The sequence below is a fragment of the Gadus morhua genome, chromosome 15, assembly GCF_902167405.1.
Source record: "Gadus morhua chromosome 15, gadMor3.0, whole genome shotgun sequence".
Classification (NCBI taxonomy): domain Eukaryota; kingdom Metazoa; phylum Chordata; class Actinopteri; order Gadiformes; family Gadidae; genus Gadus; species Gadus morhua.
The window spans coordinates 8,544,405-8,564,404 of record NC_044062.1 but is presented as its reverse complement, the minus strand read 5'-3'; the positions used below and the strand labels follow the sequence as shown (position 1 = coordinate 8,564,404).

The following is a 20,000-nucleotide window of genomic DNA, read 5'->3' as shown; positions in this document are numbered from 1 at the left end:
AACACATGCTGGCAGACCTCAGACAGGATCACGCACTGCCTTGACATTTGCTTTCTGCTGCATTGCATCAAAACAAAGCGAAATGAGTCCATCTTCAAACCAACTTCTACTGCTGTGCTACTGTGGTTCTACTGTTATTATAAGGTTGTTGTACCGTTAATCTACTAATATACTAATTGTTCTACTACATTAGAAAAGTATTATTCTACTGATATTGTACTGTACTCTACTATTATTCTGATATGTTATCACAAAGTTATGCTAGCAGCATGGTATAACTGTATAGTGTTACAGCTAGTATAATTGTCACCCTGGTATTACTGCGTAGCATAACAGCATAGTATAAATGTTATCCTACTGTTATTGGCAGCATAGTAAAACTTGCAACCTGAAGTAATGCTAGCTGCATATGTTCTGCTGCCAAGTGGCGTGCACACTGTGCACAAACTAAGTTATGTTATTGTCTTACTATGCAATGACCCCAACACCTAATGTTATCTTTATTAACATTGTTTTGTTAATCTACTCACACTCTATGGTTATTGTCATGTTATCTGTTGGATTCTTCCAGTGATTTCAGACCCTTGTCATGAAGCAGCAGGTGGTGTAAGGATACTTACCGATCCAGCCTTTGCCTTTAGAGTCGTATCCCCCCCCCCCCCCCCCCCCCCCACTACACCACCACCCCCCCCCCCCCCCACACACACACACACACACACATATCACTAAAGCCCCCCCCAACACAACATCACCCCCACTCTAATGTACACTAGTGCTGTGTTGATGTATAACACTACACTGTCGTGTTGATGGCGTATAACACTACACTGTTGTTGTGTTGAAGGTGTGTAACACTAAACTGTTGTGTTTATGGTGTGTAACACTAAACTGTTGTGTTGATGGTGTATAACACTACACTGTTGATGGTGTATAACACTATAATGTGGTTGTGTTGATGATGTATGACACTACACTGTTGCTGTGTTGATGGTTTATAACACTACACTGTGCTTGTGTAGATGATGTATAACACTAAACTGTTGTTGTGTTGATGGTGTATAACACTACACTGTTGTGTTGATGTATAACACTACACTGTTGTGTTGATGTATAACACTACACTGTTGTGTTGATGTATAACACTACACTGTTGTTGTGTTGATGTTGTATAACACTACAATGTTGTTGTGTTGATGTATAACACTAAACTGTGGTTGTGTTGATGTATAACAGGTACACTGTGATGTTTGTTAAATAAGTTAGTTAGCTATGGCGCTAGCTATTGACTTATTAGCTGGCTGAAACTGAGAAGAGATGCGATGCTCTGAACAGATGAATTAAGACGGATGGGTAGAGAGAGGTAAGACACCATATGAGAGAGAGAGAGAGAGAAGAACGTAATCTGTCCACTAATCCCGGTAAGTCGAATGGAAATAGATCACTACCGAGCTTACACACACCTCTCCTCAGGTGGGTCTGGCCAGGCCTTTTATTACAATACACACATTCATCCGATTAATGTCAACCTCCCGGACCATAGTGTCAGGCAACATCCATAGAAGAGCACTTAGAGTGGCCTGCTTGAGCAGACCTATGAGTATTAATATTAGTCCAGGTCAAGTTAAAATAAAATAAACACACATTCAACATTACAATCGGGAATATCTGTTATATATTATAATGTAGCATAGCTTTACATATTGAACCGTTATCCCGTATCACAGATCATGATGGATTTGATGCTCACAACATTGGGCCGAATACATGCACATTACATGCACACTACATTCATACTATACATGCCCACTAAACACACTACATGCACACTACAGACACCTGACCACATGCACAACAACATACACACATGCACACTACATGCACACTACATTAACACTACATGATCATGTAGTATTCATGTAGTTTACATGTAGTGTGCATGTAGTATTTGAATACTACATGCACACTACATGTATACTACATGAATACTACATGCATACTACATGCAGGCTACATTCATACTACATGCATGCTACATGCATACTACATTCATACTACATCATAGGCCTACTACAGGCAAACATATTCAATATGCATCTCTTATTCAGGACAGCGTCCCACTCTCGGCTGAAGCATCTCTTCCGGGGCGTCTATCTTTCCGTTCTGTGTCCTGACATGAGAATCACGGGGATCTGACCATCGCCGCTACACGCTAAGCAATGACAGCTGCGCACACGCACGCTCACGCACACACTCGTTATACGGATCATAATAAACGCCACATTACGACAGGTCCCTAACCGCTCCGTGTGTGTGTGGATGTATTTGTGTCATCTGTCGGATGTGGGGTGTGTGGTGCGGGATGTGATGCTACTCACCGGAGTCTGCCATGGCCACTCGCTCTCTCTCCTCTCTCCCCGGCGATCTGACGGCTCTGGTTGGAGTGTGTGCGTGGGTGTACACCCTCCCTTTAGGACCAGGCATACCCCCCCCCCCCCCCCCCCCCCCCCTCTCTCTCTCTCTCTCTCTCTCTCTCTCTCTCTCTCTCTCTCTCTCTCTCTCTCTCTCTCTCTCTCTCTCTCTCTCTCTCTCTCTCTCTCTCTCTCTCTCTCTCTCTCTCTCTCTCTCTCTCTCTCTCTCTCTCTCTCTCTCTCTCCCTCTCTCTCTCATCCGAAGGAATGTGTCGACGTTGGTAAAAAATAAAGGTTATTATGGGAGTCTGGTCGCTTTCACTAGAAAATGTATTTAAAATGTAATATTGACTGTGTAGCCCTTGGTATACTATATGGCACTTTCTCTCTCACGCACACACACACGCGCGCACACACACACACACACACACACACACACACACACACACACACACACACACACACACACACACACACACACACACACACACACACACACACACACACACACACACACACACACACACACACACACACACAATTGAGTATTATGTCTGGCCGGTCCTAATCCTAAATCTTTTCGAAGCTCATCAGGTGATATCAGCTCCATACACAGACCTGCCGTTCCTCGCCGTTATCAACTTGAGTTAAATACCAAGGCGACGAGTGAACAGCTTTCGCTCATTCTATTTCTGGGTTCATTTTTATTGTGTAAATATTGCGGTGGCGACACCTCACCGCTAGAGAGCGCCAAAGAACCTAGAAAATAGTCGACCCCTGGAGCGTATTACTGCTCTTGTGTTTGTTGGACTGCAGGGGGCGCTGTTTAATCACATTCGCATTGTCACATCTCCATCCAGATCATCTCGATCTTTAAAAGTAAGCCCTTGTTCTCCAAGATCCAGAAGAAACACAGGGTTGTTTTTATTGTTCTGGTTATTCAGTGACCTCACGTCCTTATATAGCTTAAATGGCTTGAAGATGTCATATCATATTTGCGCATATTCTGTGGTTAGAACAGAGCTCTAGACACAAGACCTCCTTGACTTTGTAGATGATAATAGGTGTGGGATATCGAGACTCTTTCATTCGTGAACACTATTAGTTGAACTCCTATGAGGTCCTGACCAAGATGTTTGGAGACACTGGTTCCACATAAACCCAGAGGTCAGAGGGCATGTGTTGATACATGAGTCACTGGTTGTGGATTCATATTTATTTCTACCTTGTTGCAGCTCATTTTGCTGCCATTTTAACTCTCACATGTGAAAAACAAACACACAAATCCTACATAATTCAAACGAACACATCTCGTTGTTATTGTGATCCTCACAAAAACAACCATTATGTTATTGTTTTCAGAGACAGAACGCGAGCAAATCCTTCTTGATTCACAGACACTGCAGTTGAGGCGTTTGGTAAGCTTGAAGCTAAGTTGTTGGATCTATGGCGTTCCCATCCCCACCTACGCTCCCCATCTCTCAGATTCCCTTTCTAACCCGTTTCATCCTCCTCAGACATGAAACATCCAACAACAACCCTTTGATTATAGCACCCATAATGCCATTTGTGGACCAGCAAATTGGATAGAAGTTCGGCTGTCTGGCCGTAATTGGATAACCGGCTTAGCAGAGGTATGCATCGTTTTCCGAGACGCTGGGTTGCAACACGCCCCGATAGAAAACACGCCGCCGCCATGACATCACAAAGAACAGCCCTCTTATTGGCCGCTTGATAACCTCCATTCAAAACACTCATTCTGGAACAACTCTGAATCAAATCCAACGATAATAGAGATTTCTTTCAACACAACAGGAATACGAAGTGCTTCCACACAGGGAAACGTCGGTTTGAAGACCTTGGGTCTCTGAGATCCGGAAAGCAGCTGAATGTTTTATTACAACAGGTTGTTAAGGTGGTGTTTCACGGAGCACGCAGCCTTGGGAACACCGTAAGGGGTCAGCACTGAGCTCGGATTCTTCAGAGCAGAATATTTAGAGATTGAAGAGACCGCTCGTCTTGCCAGAGATAATGTTTGGCTGCCAAGACATTCAATTAGTACTGGACCAACTTCCAGGTTCTAGGAAATAGTGAATGTGTGTGTGTGTGTGTGTGTGTGTGTGTGTGTGTGTGTGTGTGTGTGTGTGTGTGTGTGTGTGTGTGTGTGTGTGTGTGTGTGTGTGTGCGCGTGTGCGCCCGTGCAGCTGTGTATATGTGTGTGTGTGTTTCACGACCAATGCAAATTAAGATGTACCATTATGATGATGTATCTATCAAAACTGCAAGGGGAGAATAAATGGGTTGGGAGGTACGGGGCGTGGCGACTGGTGGAGAGGTAATCCCCAGAGTGCATTGCGTGTCCCAGACAGACAGAGGGTTCATTAGCTAATAGCTTCTCTCTGAGCTAATCTATTCAGTCTGCCAGACATCCCTCGCTCTCCGATGCCCAGAGCACCTGAACGCCCCATGCCCCACTCCCGACAGCCCCCTCCTCCTCTCTCTCCTCCCTCCCTACTCTCTAATCACTCCTTCTCCTCACTCTCACACTCTTTTCATGTTCACTCCTCTCTCCCCCTCGATTTATCTCTTCTCCTCCTCCCCTCTCTTTCTCCCTCTCTTCATCTTTCCTCCTCCCTCCCTCCCTCCCTCTCTTCTCCCTATCTTCATCTCCCTCCCTCTCTCTTTATCTCTCCTCCCTCCCTCTCACCCCGCCTTCCCTCTCTTCATCACTCCTCCTCCTCCTCACTCTCACACTCTTTACTAATCAACTCCTCTCTTCCTCTTCCTTCATCTCCCCTTCTCCGCCTTCTCTCCCTCCCTCGGTCCCTCCCTCCCTCTCTCTCTGTCTGGGTGTGTGTGTGTTTGCGTGAGTGTGTTTGTGTGAGTGTGTTTGTGTGTGTGTGTGTGTGTGTGTGTGTTTAAACAGCTGGGGTTGTGTAGCAGACAGTTGGGGGTCCCTAACCCCCGAAGGACACCCATAACCCTATGGCCCGTATGCATGAATACACACACACACACACACACACACACACACACACACACACACACACACACACACACACACACACACACACACACACACACACACACACACACACACACACATATGCAGGTACTTTTCCTCGCCTGCATTTGGTGGTACCAGCTGAGACTTGGCCTCAGGCCCTTATCCCCCTAAATTATTCACTGAATGAATACACACACACACACACACACACACACACACACACACACACACACACACACACACACACACACACACACACACACACACACACACAAACACACGCAGACACACCCACAGGCACCAACACAAACTTACACCCATGCATGCACACGCACACACACACACACACACACACACACACACACACACACACACACACACACACACACACGCACACCCATGAACGCAGACACACACTCTTTGCACACACACACACACACACACACACACACACACACACACACACACACACACACACACACACACACACACACACACACACACACACACAATAAAACACACACAGAGAGACAGACACACACACAAACGATGATAGAATAATGAAGTACTTTGTTTCAGACACACTCATTATATTAGCCTAATTTATTCTTTGGATGATTCTTTAAGGAAGCATTTACTTTTTTCAAAGCGCCTTGTGGCTTTGAAAACATTACCACCTACAAGAGGGTTTAAAGGACGAAGAACCTCTCGATCATCCGAGGAGAGAGGTGCTTGGCAGAGACCCAGCAAAAGGGGGAGATATTATGGGAGAACCACTTAAACACAACACACCAGTATGAGGCCCATTGGAGTTCATCGTTCATAAAGGTCTACGATTGTTGATGCATTTAAACTGTGAATGAAAACAATCTATTTTCACCTCCCTCCATGAGGACATTGTTTCAGTTGACATGCAAATATTTACGTTTAGTCAAGATAAGCATTTCATTATGTTTAAATGCAATACATTTGACGCTTAAAATATATTATAAATGATAAAAGGTTATAATTAGGTTCACATTTTATATTATTTTACTATGTAGTATTTTTTACTTATGTATTTGAATTTACGGTTGCAATAATAAGAGAGATTGATTAACAACCTAAGAGGGAACATAATTCACTTCACTCTAAATGCGCCCTTCACGACAGATGACTTCACGACACTTCACGGTTCCTCTTTACGGCAGTAATGGCGGCGCCCGTCCTCCTATGACCAGAGGTGGCTGCGCTGGAAACAAACATTCACTCTCCGACCAGACATCATTACAAAGAGACCATCAGAAATCTCTCCCTATCACCCCCCCCACCCCGGTACTGGGTGTTATACCGCCGACCATGGCCATGCAGAGCGGCCAGGCCTTCCAGGAGAAGGTGGCCCGAATGCTGAGTAAGGAGCACGGGAAGGCGCTGCTGAAGCCCAACAAGCCGCTTGTCCTCAAGGACGAGGTGGCCAACAGGAAGATGAAGAAAGGAGGTATTATATGGATATATACATGGGGTTCAGGAGGTAGATCGGGTCGGCTGGTGACCCGAAGGTTGCTGTTTCGGTCCCCGGCTCCTCCTAGCTGAGGGTCGAGATGTACCTGAGCAAGGCGCCTCAACCTGACTGCTCCAGACGAGCTGACTGTCGCCTACCTTGCGTGTTGTTATCACTAAATATGAGTGACACTTTTTTTTGGATCGTGGATATTGAACTGTGTGTAACGCCTCATCACTTCAGGGATGTGCAATGATCGGCATAGGCTACTTTAAACCATTCAGCTCACAGCAATACACGTCATAATCATATATTGTAACCATAGAAAACAGTCAAACTCATAAGAGCCGGTGACTCGCAGTAATAACCCTAACCCTTTGTGATATCGTCCATTGCGTTCAGCACCGTTCAGTGGGGATGAACTTAACCTCTTATCTAAAGTTGGAGCTGGTTTATAATAACCATAATGATTCGCTGTTATGGATGTTGTTAAGTGAAGCCCTTCCTGGTCATTACTCTGTGAATGTGTGTTTTGGTCACATAAATCCCTGCTTTATGAAAAGCAACGAGTGACTGTTTAAAGTGCATAAATGGATTTTTGAATATTAGTATTCATATTTGTAGATGCAGAGTATTTTTTCTGATCCATTGCTTTTACTGAGCAGTGAAAACCCAGTCAGTACTATGCGTGGTGATATCACATGGGTGAAATTAAACCCACACTACTCCCATGCAAGGTTACAAAGTAAGCTAGAATCAGAACGTCATGCATAAGAATAAAGATCACATAAATGAACTTTCCTCAGAGCTGTGCCGCTCCAAACCTGCGTTGTGTTCAGCGGTCGTAGCTCGGTGCTGCCCCCTGTGGTGACTCCAGTGTACTCCCCTGGTGGTCGTTGTCCAAACATCCAACATGAGCCTGCGGTTCTGAGGGACGTTAAACCCTGCATTAACGAAAACACCCTTCAACACCCAGGCCAGGTTTGGAACCGCACGACAGTTGACATAAGGTTAGATTTACAGATCTGGCTTTTTCGCTGTTCCTACAAATACATTCCGGGCCAATGGCCATAAACCCTTTCCAACCGCCCCGTTTCTCGCCCTCTCTTGTAAACGTCCGTCGCTGTTGGCAGGGTTCCCTCCGGTGAGTGCCTGAGGTTTCCTCTGCGCTGAGCGGTGTTGTCTCAGTGAGTCAGAGCGGCGGTTCTGCACTCGTCTGGTGCTTTCTTTACCTCAATTCTCCTCGCTCTCCTCGCCGCAGGAATGTTGGTTTCAACCGCGAGGCGAGTTGCTTCCGTCATGCTCGTTCCTCTGAAGGGTTCAAATCAAACATTGATATATTCTCTCATTCTGTCTGACTGAGACTATTCTGCTATTGGTCTGGAGACTCTGGACTCACCGCTACCATAGAGAGGAGTACATAAATACTTGCAATGCATAGTACGCTATGAGACACTAATGAATGAGATATCTTTAATAGGCTAATCACGACTCACTCTTACATTTAGGAGATTTATCAGACGCTGTTATCCAGAGCGACTTACAACCATTCACACACGTTTTCCACATTTCTACACATTCACGCACTGAGGGCGGTGTCAGCTATGCAAGGCGACAGCCAGCTCATCGGGAGCAGTGAGGGTGAGGTGTCCTGCTCAGGGACACCTTCACACTCTAGCTAGGAGGAGCCGGTGATCGAACTAGCAACCTTTCAGTTTCTGCGAGAAAAAAATACTTTATATCAAACGACGTGCCAAAAAAATCCCACGTTCTTTTGTTGAATATGGTTGTTAATTACATTGCCTGAAGGTGGATTATCTGTAGTGTTGTCTTGGCGTTGGTCCCACCCAGCTCTCAGTGAGATGGACTCGTTTAATCAACTTAGCAACGCGATGACTCGCGTCATTTCAGAAACCTTGTCGCTTTAGGAACGAGCGCAGGTGACTTCCTGTCCTCTGTTCCTCCACCGAGTGACACGGTGAACCCTGACCTCTTGTCCTCTGACCTCCAGAGGCCACGTGCATCACGGAGATGACCACCATGATGGCGTGCTGGAAGCAGAACAACTTTGTGGATGCGCTGTGCTCCACCGAGATGAGGACGTTCTACACGTGTGTGGAGAAAGCCCAGGTAGGGACGTCTGCGTGTTCCTGCGTCACACACCTCTCTCCCCAGGGCAGCCCGGGCCATCTGGTTCAGGACCAGGGAATCAAAGGGTACCTTACGAGATACGTGGCTCACGATAACGATAATATCGCGATTGAGAGATAATCAATAGATGGTTAGACAATCCTTTAACGATCGCAATATATGTATAACAGTGAGTACAAAATGACTGTGTAAAGCTAAAGTGCTAGTTACTCGTCTTTGGCTAGTTAACTTCTGTTCATGTTTCCTTCATTCATGTGTGGAGCGCCACTTAGAGGAGGTGGCCTTCATCTGTTAAGAGCACCTTATTTTATTAATTAAAATATCGATTTTTGGTGAAAGCGTATAGATTCTCGTATCACTCGAAGGGCGGCGATATGTTGCCGTATCAATATTTGGTCCCGCCCCTATCAATCAATCAATCAATCAATCAATCAATAAACTTTAATGTCATTGCACAACGCTTCATCGTTACATTATGAAGACCACCAGGTGGCCCTGAGCTAGTGCAGACGTAGAGAGAGACCTATGGAGGTCTGTGGTTTCTATATGATGCAGGCAGGGGGAGAGCTAGCTGCAGTGCTCTTCGTCTGACATGTTATGGCATCGAGGGGGGGGGGGGGGGCTAATTAGGATAAACAACATAATCTCAGTCGTTTCCTGGTCAGGGAGGAGTCACAACAAAACTCCCTTCTCTCTCTCTTCCCGCCCCCCTCTCTCTCTCCCCTCTCTCTTTATGTCTCTCTACTGCTCGTTCCCATATGCCGTTTCCTTTGAGGTGTTCCTGCAGGTTTGGCTAATGCCTCCATTAGGCTAGCTCTGATTGTGGGTTTTCTATTGTTAGCTTTAGTGATGGAGTTGTTATGCTAATGGTGAGGTTGTTATTGTGAGTGAGGAAGAAATGTCCACTGGTTGGTTGGTTTCTCCGTCTCATCTGTGATTGGCTGATGTGATTAATTACTTTGGATTTCTTAATAATAACTTGTATTTATATTAAGCATTTGAAAGTACCCAAGGTCGCGTAACAAAAAGGGAGGGTAAAAGGGGGGGGGGGGGGGGGGTTACGGTTCAAATCCAAGCAATGGGGTTATTGGTGTTGAGGCCAGAGCCCTCTATGTGGTCCCCTTGACCTCTGTCTGTCAGACTAGGCTCAGCGTGATTCACATCCAGACGACTTTCAGTTTGGGACTTCAGGCAGGAAAAGGAAACGACGTGCAGAGAATGAGGGAAATGTGTTCCTTGAATGGTGCTTGGAGCTGCTGGACCGTGGAAGTTCAAAGTCTGAAGTCCGTCTGTACTGAATACAGCACATTCTGATTATTCATCTACTATTTGTACTATGAACTAAACATTTGTATTCTGTATTCACGCTTTTAGGGAAGCTGCCTAGCATCTCCTTACATTTACATTCAGGGCGTTTAGCAGACACTTTTATCCAAAGTGACTTACAATAAGTACATTTGTCAACTCTTTGCCGTCTGTTGTATTGTATTAATTTTCTGTTGGCCCCTTGGGAGGGTTCTGTGTGATGAGAGGGGCTGAATTAAAAACCCTCAACTCCAGAATGAATGAATGAATGAATACATAAATGAATGAACGTGAACTCTCTGTGTTGCAGCTGGACTCAAAGGCCAGGGCCTCACAGAGCAAGATGCAGGGGGGCCGCCTGCCGCCCAAACAGGCCTCCGCCCTGCTCAGGAGGTACCCCAACCACCGCACCGAGGTGTAGCTACACCACCCAACTCCGGAGGCACCCCAGCACCAAGGTGGAGCAGCTACACCCTCCTTCAGAGAAACCCCTACCACCACACAGAGGTGGAGCAGCTCAGACTGGTCATGATTCATGCCTGGAATGTAACCCTTCTTCCAAGGATGCCAGGAGTCTAATTGGACACCGCCTCAGTCTGCGTCCAGAGGACCCCCAGGTGGGGCTGAGGCCGTGATAAGTCCTGAGAAAAGTGAAAATCGACCAACAGACTCTGACACTGAATGGGTTGATGTTTAACTTTTATGGAGAAAACTAAAGTGAGCATTCATCAACTCACTTTAAAACCTTCTCCATAGGATGTATAACAAAGTGGCCTCGGCCTTTCTAAGCAGGATTTAAACTAAATGTTAAGCCCCTTCATTGATCTAGTATGTATTTATCCGTCTTACTTGTTCAATAAAGTATCCATCAGTAGTTCTTATAATGTGTGTCATTGTGGCTTACCAAGGTACATTCTACTCAAGAGCAGAATTTAAAATATAAATTGTCAAGTGTATAGTTGGGGTTCAAATGAATAAAAATAATACATGTACTCCTTGTTCGGTTCATCAGCTGTAGTAAAACAAAAAGTGCTTGTTTGGTCTTTTGTAGCGTTAAGCGATGAGTGGGTTGGGGTTGGAGGAAGGGTTCAGAGGTACAGTTGGTTGACCGGTAGAGTTAACGTAATTTGACTGGTTACCATGCACCGCTCTCTCGATCCTCGGATCATTTCTAAACGGCTTCTCCTCGTCTCCGTGTAACGTGAGCCCTTCCCTGCAGCCCGATCGCACCGGTGTCCAGATAGAGCCACCGTGAGCCAGGGCCTGCTGCAGGTTGGTTCGCCTAATTTCATCAGACGATATGAGCTGTGCGGTTGACGAGAGCTTCCTGGATCCCCTCTGCTGACAGGAAGTCTCCTGCGGTCTGAGGATACTCTCTGTATTCTATTGACCGTTTAGGACGCTTTAATCCAGAGATATTCCGATACCATGACGATTCCTGAACTTGAGTATTGGCCGATACCGAGTATACACCGATACAGCATCTAGCATTGGAACTAATAGCACTTGTTCTGATTGAAGGCTTCTCTTACGATTACGGCAATGTAAAGTCGGTTCACTTACTGTCTACAATCTTTTTTTTCCAGAATTAGATCATTCACATTTATAATCTGTAGTTATAATAATACATTTGTAATCTTGCAGTTAAGCATGAGCATCCATGTTTCTCTGACTTGCGCTGCCTTGGAGCTGCTCGACCGTGGAAGTCTGAAGTCCGTCTGTACTGAGAACAGTACATTCTGATTATTTATTCTGGTTTACTACTCTCCGACTTGGTAGCTCGAACGCACGTAGGTCGGAGACGATACGCTTCTTATTCCGACTTTCCCCCTCCGACCGTTAGCGAACGCAGCACAACACCGTCGTGTTTTTGATGTTCTCAGCCTGTGGGGCAAAGGAATCATGTGATGGTTCGGATTGGCACATAGACTTGCATACCTGCCGATACACAATACTCTATTTTGGCAGTATCAGAGGAATATCCGATACTCTTATCAGAACAACTGTACTTTCATCAAAGTGACGTACAGTGAATTGGCGTGGCCTCGGGGTGTTCATTCCTCCGCTTTTAGAACATGAAGATCCTCAGACGCTATTTTCTTAAGATACTTTGTGTTTAAGCAGTGAGGCCTTTCCTGAACTACTCTAACCTTTCTGGTGGCCCGGTCACTCCTCCACAGCCGTGATGTCTGCAGTGTCTGAGCGTGGTTCTCTACGGGGGCGGAGGGAGTTGTTTAGTCTGCCGGTCAGGAAGGATGTTGTCCGTCCGTCTGTCAGGAGATCGTCGGCCTGGGCTTCTCCTTTGTCTGGGCGGACCTCATTAGACCCCCCCCCCCAGCTGCTCGGACCGGTCCCCCGGCCCGCTCCGGCCGTCTCTCAGCGGACCCTCCTCACCCCTCCTCCGGGGGGGGGGCGGAGGGGGAGGGGGGTCAGATGGAGGGGAGCTGGGCCGTGGTGTTGTTGTTGCGTTACGACTAAAGTGTTCCAGGATTTAGTGTTTACCAGCGGCTTCTATCCAACGCTGCTTACGGTGAATTGATGCTGCATGTTGTGGGTGGAGGAGGTGGAGGTAAGTGGGCATGTCCCTCAAGGGTGCCCACAGGTAGACTGAGGAAATTGGGGTTCAAGACTCACCTGTCCAGAGTTCACCTGGACTCTGCATAGCCTCCCCCCCCCCCCCCCACACACACACCCCTCTTACGCACTTATTGTATGTTGTACGTCCTGGGAGTTAAAAATAGTACTTAGCATCTTATCCCAGCTATCTTTGTTGTGTACGGGGAATGGGTTAACGATTACTAGTGCTTGGCACTTGGTTCTATGAACATCCTTGCTGTACCGACAGCCATATATTGTTTCTCTTTCGTCTGACAAATGTTCTTAATTTTATCCAAAGCCTAAGTCGCTTTGGATAAAAGCGTCTGCTAAACGCCCTAAATGTTAATGTAAATGGGGTCCGAACCCTCATCCCTTCTTTAGTCGCCCTTTGGTCCTTGTTGCGTTGACCCTCCTTTTCATAGACCTCGGCTTATGTGAGACGGCCCAGAGCAGCAGCAAGCTCCTCTATAGGATGCTATGGTGTCATGAGTTGGCCTGTAAAGCACTTTGAGACTGTCACTATGAATAAGGGCCACACACATACAACTGACTTGAAATATTTGAAATACTTAAAATATTTCCAATAGAGTGAAGCAGTGGAAACAGTGAACCACAGAAAGAGGTTAATACATTATTGACAAAAAGGACCTTTGTGCGATGGCTGAATATATAATAGCTACGTGTGGGAGAGCATGCGTGTTTCCACTCTGAAGAGCGCGCATCGCGTCATATGTTGATACCCTGACGTCCAGAATGTCCAGGGTTTGACCCCGGCTGACTCCGGACTCGGAGCACGAAGGGTGGCGAGTGCATGGTGGAAATATTGCGCACCATTTCCGCGGCTGACCCGCCTGACCCGTTCCTCGTAAACGCTCGGTTCCTCGGACACGTCATGTGTCCGCGGGAGGAGAAAAATGCGTCTAAATTTACTTTAGCTAGCACCTTCCGAAATACTAGACCCCGGACGCCACGAGGGGGTGGTGGACGGCGATGTTCCTGGCGTGGCAGGGGCCCCTGAGGCCTTTCCTATTCCGGTAGGGGCCCCGCCGTCTGATGTCTTATGACGGAAGGCTGCTGGGAATACTCAGCTGTGCCGCTGGGCTCTGGGTCCAAAGTACTCATTCTCTGGTCTTGATCGCAGTCCCAGTACGCCGTTGCTTTCCCCCAGTCCTCCTCGGTTCTTTGCAGAGATTACATCACCGTCTTTTTGATGTGGGCCCCAGCCAGACAGGTTGCCAAGGAAAACAAACCCATGTCTCTGAACTTGCTCATTAACAGCCCTGCCTTAAGGCCTTATCAGCAGGGGAAAAGATAACAAAGCTTTCTCCCCGGCTGGTTCTCAAGTCGAAGCCTTAATGACGACCTCTGAACCAGACACGTCTTGATTGGGCAAGTTTGTTGTTTCTGGGGGTCTAAGGGCGTGGCCTCGTGCAGTACCTATACGTCCGGTTCACCCGTTTGATTGACACGGGAGGAATCTGTTTTCGGCTCCTAGCGCTGACAGACCCGGTCCAGGTCCTAGACAGACAGCGGGTGTCGGTCCTGGTCAGTGGTCCTACACAGCGAGCGGACCGGTGTGTTGTTGCGTCGCGCGCTTTCTAACCGGCGGTGTGGCGGTTCTCTGCGCCTTTACGCACGGTGATCAGTGAGCGATCGAAGAGGATTCAGTGGCTCATTGACGAACACGCGACCCGTTCACCGTCTCTAGGCGTCAGTACACTTCATCAGAGGTGTGTCCACCTAGTGGAAGCTTAGTGTTTATTTGGGTCTTTCCTTCAAGCGCGTGTGTATGCGCTATAAACACCGCCCTCAAACGCATCCCGGTTGTGAGCGTGTGTGTGTGTGTGTGAGTTTGTGTGTCTCTCTTTTCTGTGTATCTGGGAGCAGACCATAAACTCTTTCCTCGGAGCAGCGGCGGGCTCTTACCCTCGGAGACCCGGGTAACCATGACTCTGATCCCTCCAACTTTATGAACGTGAACCCGCGGTGGGATTAAAACGCATTCTTCGCGTGACGCAATGAGGAGACGACAGACGACGCGGACCCTACGCGCGCTCCACTAACAACCCCCCTGATACCGATATCGATCTCGACCCCCGGACCCCCGCGATGGACGAGGCGTGCTCCCCGGGAGACCAGCCCTGAGCCACCCGGGAAGCTGACTCCTCTCCCGGGAGACCACGGACATGACGGCACCGGGACCCGTGTTCAACCCGCCGCGGTGGCGGCTGCGGCTGCAGAGTTTCCTCGCGTGCTGCTGTCTGCTGCGCGCGGTCACCGGAAAGGTAAGGAATGTTGACTTTAGCGGTTTGGCACCGGGGAGGCTCGCGATGAGGACTTGAGGTCCCGTGCGCTTATAAAGGACACTGTGGCCGGTACCCGGAGCGCTGTGTGAGGTTTAGATCACGAACCCCCAGGTTAACGGGGGTAACACTGAGCCATGTGGGAGTGTGAGGAGAGCCCGGTCCGAGTTTTGGAACGCACCCTGCTCACAGCCGGGGTGTGGATAGTTCTTGTTTCGGTGTCTTTTGTGAATCTAAGTCCGGTTACCGTGTTTATTTCCACACGTTCAGGTCGTTTCCTGCAGGAACCCCACAGCCCGGGGCGATCACTGATCACTGATCACTGACACCATCGGGACAGGGGAACATAAAGTCGGTCGTTATTGCATTCGTTCATACAAAGTTCAACTGATTCCATTGCCTTCGGTACAAAATAGGCGACTTTTTATAATTTAAATTATTAAATCATCAGGCCAATTTGACTTTCCAATTAAAGAGTTTAATGGTCAATTTAAATGTGTGAATATTTTATCCCCAAACCACGTCGCCGATGAAGCGGTTGTTGCGTGACGCGTCTCGGACCTTTTCCCGGGATGGCTCCTGAGTGTACTGGGTGAGGGGGGGGGGGGGGGGGGGGGGGGGCTTCTGCTGTTAAAATGCCCCCCCCCCCTCCCTCTGGCCTCGTCTCGCATCCTGACACGCAGACGCAGCCGTTACGCAGCCCAAAGCTGTTAAAACGCTTCAACTTTAACTGTATGTCTTCCTCTTTTATGCTGCTTTTTTCCCACGCATGCACAGTTGCACGCACATGGGGGGAAAAAGTGCATGTGATTGAAGTGCATGTGATTGCGCGTTCCGTGCACGTACACTCACGCGCACGCATGCTTGCATGGAATGCACACCGCCGACAGCAGCCCGCGTCAGGTCGTAAAAACCTGCGTCTCGGCGGGGGGTTACGGCGTTCGCGGTTCATTATCTGCGCAGTGCTCCGGCTATGATCCGGGAGCAGGTCGACGGACCCCGCTGACACACCGCCACAAAGACGGACAGATCGATTCTGTTTTAGGAGAGGCCGCCCTCCATTGAAGCCAGCCGGCCATATTGATTGGACGGTTAATTAGTGGAGCCCGCAATTAAACCATTAAAAGGATTCTGGCCACTGAGGCCTGAAGCCTAGTGAAGTGTGTAATGGTTCCGTTTGGCCTATAAAAGCACACCAGAAGAGCCGACCTTTATCACAGTCCACGGAGCGCACTAACAGATCACGCTATAGTCTTCAAACCCCCCCGCTGTGCCATGACTTCAGGGTTTACGCGGTGAAGATGGTCTGCGTTAGACACGCTGGGGTCTCTCCCTCTACTGTCTGGTGGAGGTGCGGGACAGATGTGGGCGGGAGGAAATGAGAAGCAGAGGGAGAGGAAGCATGGATCATGAATGAATGAGTGATTTAGTATAGATATATGCGAGTGTTGATAGAATGTAACTCTCTATCAGGTATTCGACCCCCTGGAGAGTTGGAGTTTTCAGAGGATACAGATTACTGTACAAAATACAAAGAATATATGTATGGTGATGATTGATCCATGTAGTCTAAGACTTTATCAGTTCATAGGTCCCTCTTAAAGGAACAAAACCTTTATATGACATCATAAAAAGTCATAAATGTTGAGTTACTGTAATCAACATTTAGATGTACATTACAGGAGACAGGAGTTCTATGCCAGTGTGTTACATAATTGAGTTTGGGGTTGAGTCTTCTGCCACGCTACCTGGTGTGTCCGTGTGGGGTGTGACAGTGTTGGGTGTGGTCGTCTGTCTCCTGGAGCTCTGATCACTCTGTCCCCCCCAGGTCGCTCAGGATGGATACTCAGACACGCTGCAGAACACAGGTAAACACCCAGACACTCACACTGTTTACATATGATCAAGTCCTTCATGTGGGATTTCCTTTCTTCTCTCTCTCTCTCTCTCTCTCTCTCTCTCTCTCTCTCTCTCTCTCTCTCTCTCTCTCTCTCTCTCTCTCTCTCTCCCACTTTACTTGAATTCAAAGGTCTTCTCTCTCTCTAATAGTTATCTTTCTGTCTGATCCAAAGTAACTTTAGTTTGAGGCTGAAAGCAGAAAAGGTCTGCTCTGAATTCTATCCTCCATCCTTTCATTTTTTAATTCCAGAACAACATCAGCCCTCTTTCAGCCTCTTCCTCCTTTTCCTTCCTCTTCCTCCACCTCCTCTGAACCTTCTCTTCCTCTTCCTCCACCTTCCTCCTCTTACTCCTCCTCCATCTTCCTGCTCCACCTCCTCCTCATCCCGGCTCCTCTCAAGACCAGAACCATGTAGCTCTGTGGCCCCTCCTCCCTCCCTCCCCCATATGGATGACCTCACCTCCAGGACGGGGGAGGGAGGGTGAGAGGCATAGAGAGATATATTTTACTTTTTTGTGCTTTGGCAGTGTGAATGTATTCCTAGTTTCCCATGCCAATAAAGCCCTTTGAATTGATTTACAGCGGGAGAGAGAGAGAGTGAGAGAGAGAATTGACAGAGGAGGTGGCAGAGAGAGAGAGAGGTAGTGATAGATAAATAAAGGCAGAGATAAGTAGAGATGGAGAGAGAGAGAGCCATTGAGGTAGAGAGAGAGAGAGAGAGAGAGAGAGAGAGAGAGAGAGAGAGAGAGAGAGAGAGAGAGAGAGAGAGAGAGAGAGAGAGAGAGCCATTGAGGGAGAGAGAGAGAGAGAGAGAGAGAGAGAGAGAGACAGAGAGAGAGAGAAAGAGAGAAAGAGAGGGAGGAGGAGGCAGCCAGGCCAATCAGGCGAGAGCATCATAAGAAGCGGGTTTTGATTGGCGGAATGTCATCCGATCCCTGGATCACCTTGGAGTGGTCTGTAAATACCCCCACACTTTCTATACCCGGACCACAGTCCTGTCTGAACCCTGCAGCGTGCCAGGGTATCAAGTACCCCCATAACACCCCCCCCCCCCCCATCACCACACACACCCCCTCACCACCACACACCCCCTCACCACCCCTTGATCACCAGACTAAACTGCTATCAGACAGCATCACCGCGGGTCTAGGCCAGCCTGACCCCTGACATGAGCCAACCCTGATGGGCCCCCGGTCGTTGGTGTAGAGGAGGCCCCTCCAGTGAGACTCAGAGCCCAGGACATGCTGGAGGGAGCAGATCATGTTTGGCCCCTGACGTAGCGGCCCGCTGGTGTAAATGTATAGCATGTGTACGTGACACATTGAGTTAGAATTACTGTGAACGATGCAGCCCCCCCCCCCCCCCCCCCCCCCCTCCAGCCCCAGCTCTACCCCACCTCCACCATAAACACAAAACGCCTCCAGCCCCACCTTTAACACCACCTCCACCACCACCTCAACCCCTACCTCCACCACGACCACACATGCCTCCACTACCACCCCCACCTCCACCACCACCTGTACCACCGTGACTACTACAACCACATCACACCTCCACCAGCACCTCCCCTGTTATCTGTGCCTCCGACACCTCCACCACCTTCACATCTCCACCACCTCCAACAGCATCAGTACCTCCACCACTACCACACGCAACACCAACCCTGCCACCACCACCACCACCGGTGCCACCACCACTTCCACCACTGCCATCTCCAACACCATCACTGCCCCCACCACCTCCGCTTACATAATCACCACCCCCACCACCCCCACCCCCTCCACCACCACCATACCCAAGTGTACAATTGGTGCTCCGGTTTCATATGAGCTTCATGAGCTTTCCTTATGTCCACACCGCCGTTGGGGAGGTGAGAGAGAGAGGGGCCAGGAACGTCCACCAACCCCCGCCCCCCCCCCACCTCCTTCTCCGCCACCCCCGCCCCCACCCCCCGAACCCCCCACACCATTGAAACATGACCTCAGCTCTCTTCCAGGCAAACTTGCTCATGTCTGTGCTATGTCACTACTAGCAGACTATCCCCTACGTCGGCTGTACCCCAGAATCCTGCGTGGATTTAACCCCCACAGTGCTGCTCTATGTGCCTCTTTACTGCACTACTCAATGCATCAGATCACGCGCAACAAAATGCAGTTTGAGCCGCTGTAGACATTTACCACTACGATTCACTATTCAGCAGGTGCTGTAATAAAAAGCAACTGGCAGTGAATTCAGATACATGTCATTAAGAGGGTCGGGTTCGGACGTCCTGCTCGTCTTGCTTCCTCCAGAGATAGTAGCAGCAGCAACAACAACAACAGCAACAGCAATAAAAACTTCCTCTGCTAGCAGTGTTGGGGTTCTTCACGAGTGTCACTTTAAAGGGCCGACGGTATGTCCTCTGCTGACAGGAACCTCAAGGGGCCTTTAGCAGTCATCTTGTCACATCCCGCCCCCTTCATTGATTGTTCCACTCACTGTCCTCTTGCATCTCTGATTGTCCCCACTCCCCTTAATATTTGCACCTGTCCCTCATCAACATTCCCTTCCATAACCCTCCTTTAGTCAGCATGTTTCCCTTCCTCTGTGCCAGTTTGTCTTTGTTCTTTGTATCAAGCGTCCCAGCAATTTCGCGTTTACTCCCGACTATGCCTTTGCCTTCTCCCTTACAAATTCTTTGCTTAATCGTCTGATTACCCGTGAACCAACTTTTGCCGCCTGAGTCGTGCTATTGAGTCCTATATCCCCTAATAATCGTCCAGCCATTACACAGATTTCTTTAAAGGAGTAGACTTGGGCTTAGAATGTAGAAGTCTCCCTGTGTATTGAACGCCAATCATTCTATTTG

General features: G+C 48.3%; 3 protein-coding genes across 3 annotated transcripts in view; 2 read left to right on the top strand and 1 right to left on the bottom strand.

Moving 5' to 3' along the window:
• The window catches only part of si:dkey-191g9.5 (rap1 GTPase-GDP dissociation stimulator 1), a 12,689-nt gene extending 10,201 nt beyond the window's left edge, over window positions 1-2,488 (bottom strand). The window contains exon 1 of the mRNA XM_030379229.1: window positions 2,376-2,488. Coding sequence (XP_030235089.1) covers window positions 2,376-2,481 — 106 coding nt within the window. The 5' untranslated portion in view covers window positions 2,482-2,488. The remainder of the gene's footprint in view (window positions 1-2,375) is intronic.
• A 4,099-nt stretch (window positions 2,489-6,587) lies between these two features.
• On the top strand, window positions 6,588-11,235 carry chchd1 (coiled-coil-helix-coiled-coil-helix domain containing 1). The gene is made up of 3 exons (XM_030379233.1): window positions 6,588-6,892; window positions 8,907-9,025; window positions 10,662-11,235. The coding sequence occupies exons 1-3, from the start codon at window positions 6,628-6,630 to the stop codon at window positions 10,770-10,772; spliced, it is 495 nt and encodes a 164-aa protein (XP_030235093.1). The 5' UTR covers window positions 6,588-6,627; the 3' UTR covers window positions 10,773-11,235.
• Window positions 11,236-13,999: 2,764 nt separating this feature from the next.
• si:ch211-51a6.2 (neurotrypsin) overlaps window positions 14,000-20,000 on the top strand; it is a 25,564-nt gene continuing 19,563 nt past the window's right edge. Inside the window, exons 1-2 of the mRNA XM_030379680.1 lie at window positions 14,000-15,234; window positions 17,081-17,120. Of these exons, the coding sequence (XP_030235540.1) occupies window positions 15,136-15,234; window positions 17,081-17,120 (139 nt within the window). The 5' untranslated portion in view covers window positions 14,000-15,135. The remainder of the gene's footprint in view (window positions 15,235-17,080; window positions 17,121-20,000) is intronic.

Excerpts from the sequence above, each read along its gene's own strand:
- chchd1 (XM_030379233.1), top strand. The coding sequence starts at position 6,628 with ATGACCAGAGGTGGCTGCGCTGGAAACAAACATTCACTCTCCGACCAG. Across the intron at positions 6,893-8,906 it reads CAGGAAGATGAAGAAAGGAG|AGGCCACGTGCATCACGGAG; the intron begins GTATTATATGGA and ends TCTGACCTCCAG. Across the intron at positions 9,026-10,661 it reads CGTGTGTGGAGAAAGCCCAG|CTGGACTCAAAGGCCAGGGC; the intron begins GTAGGGACGTCT and ends TCTGTGTTGCAG.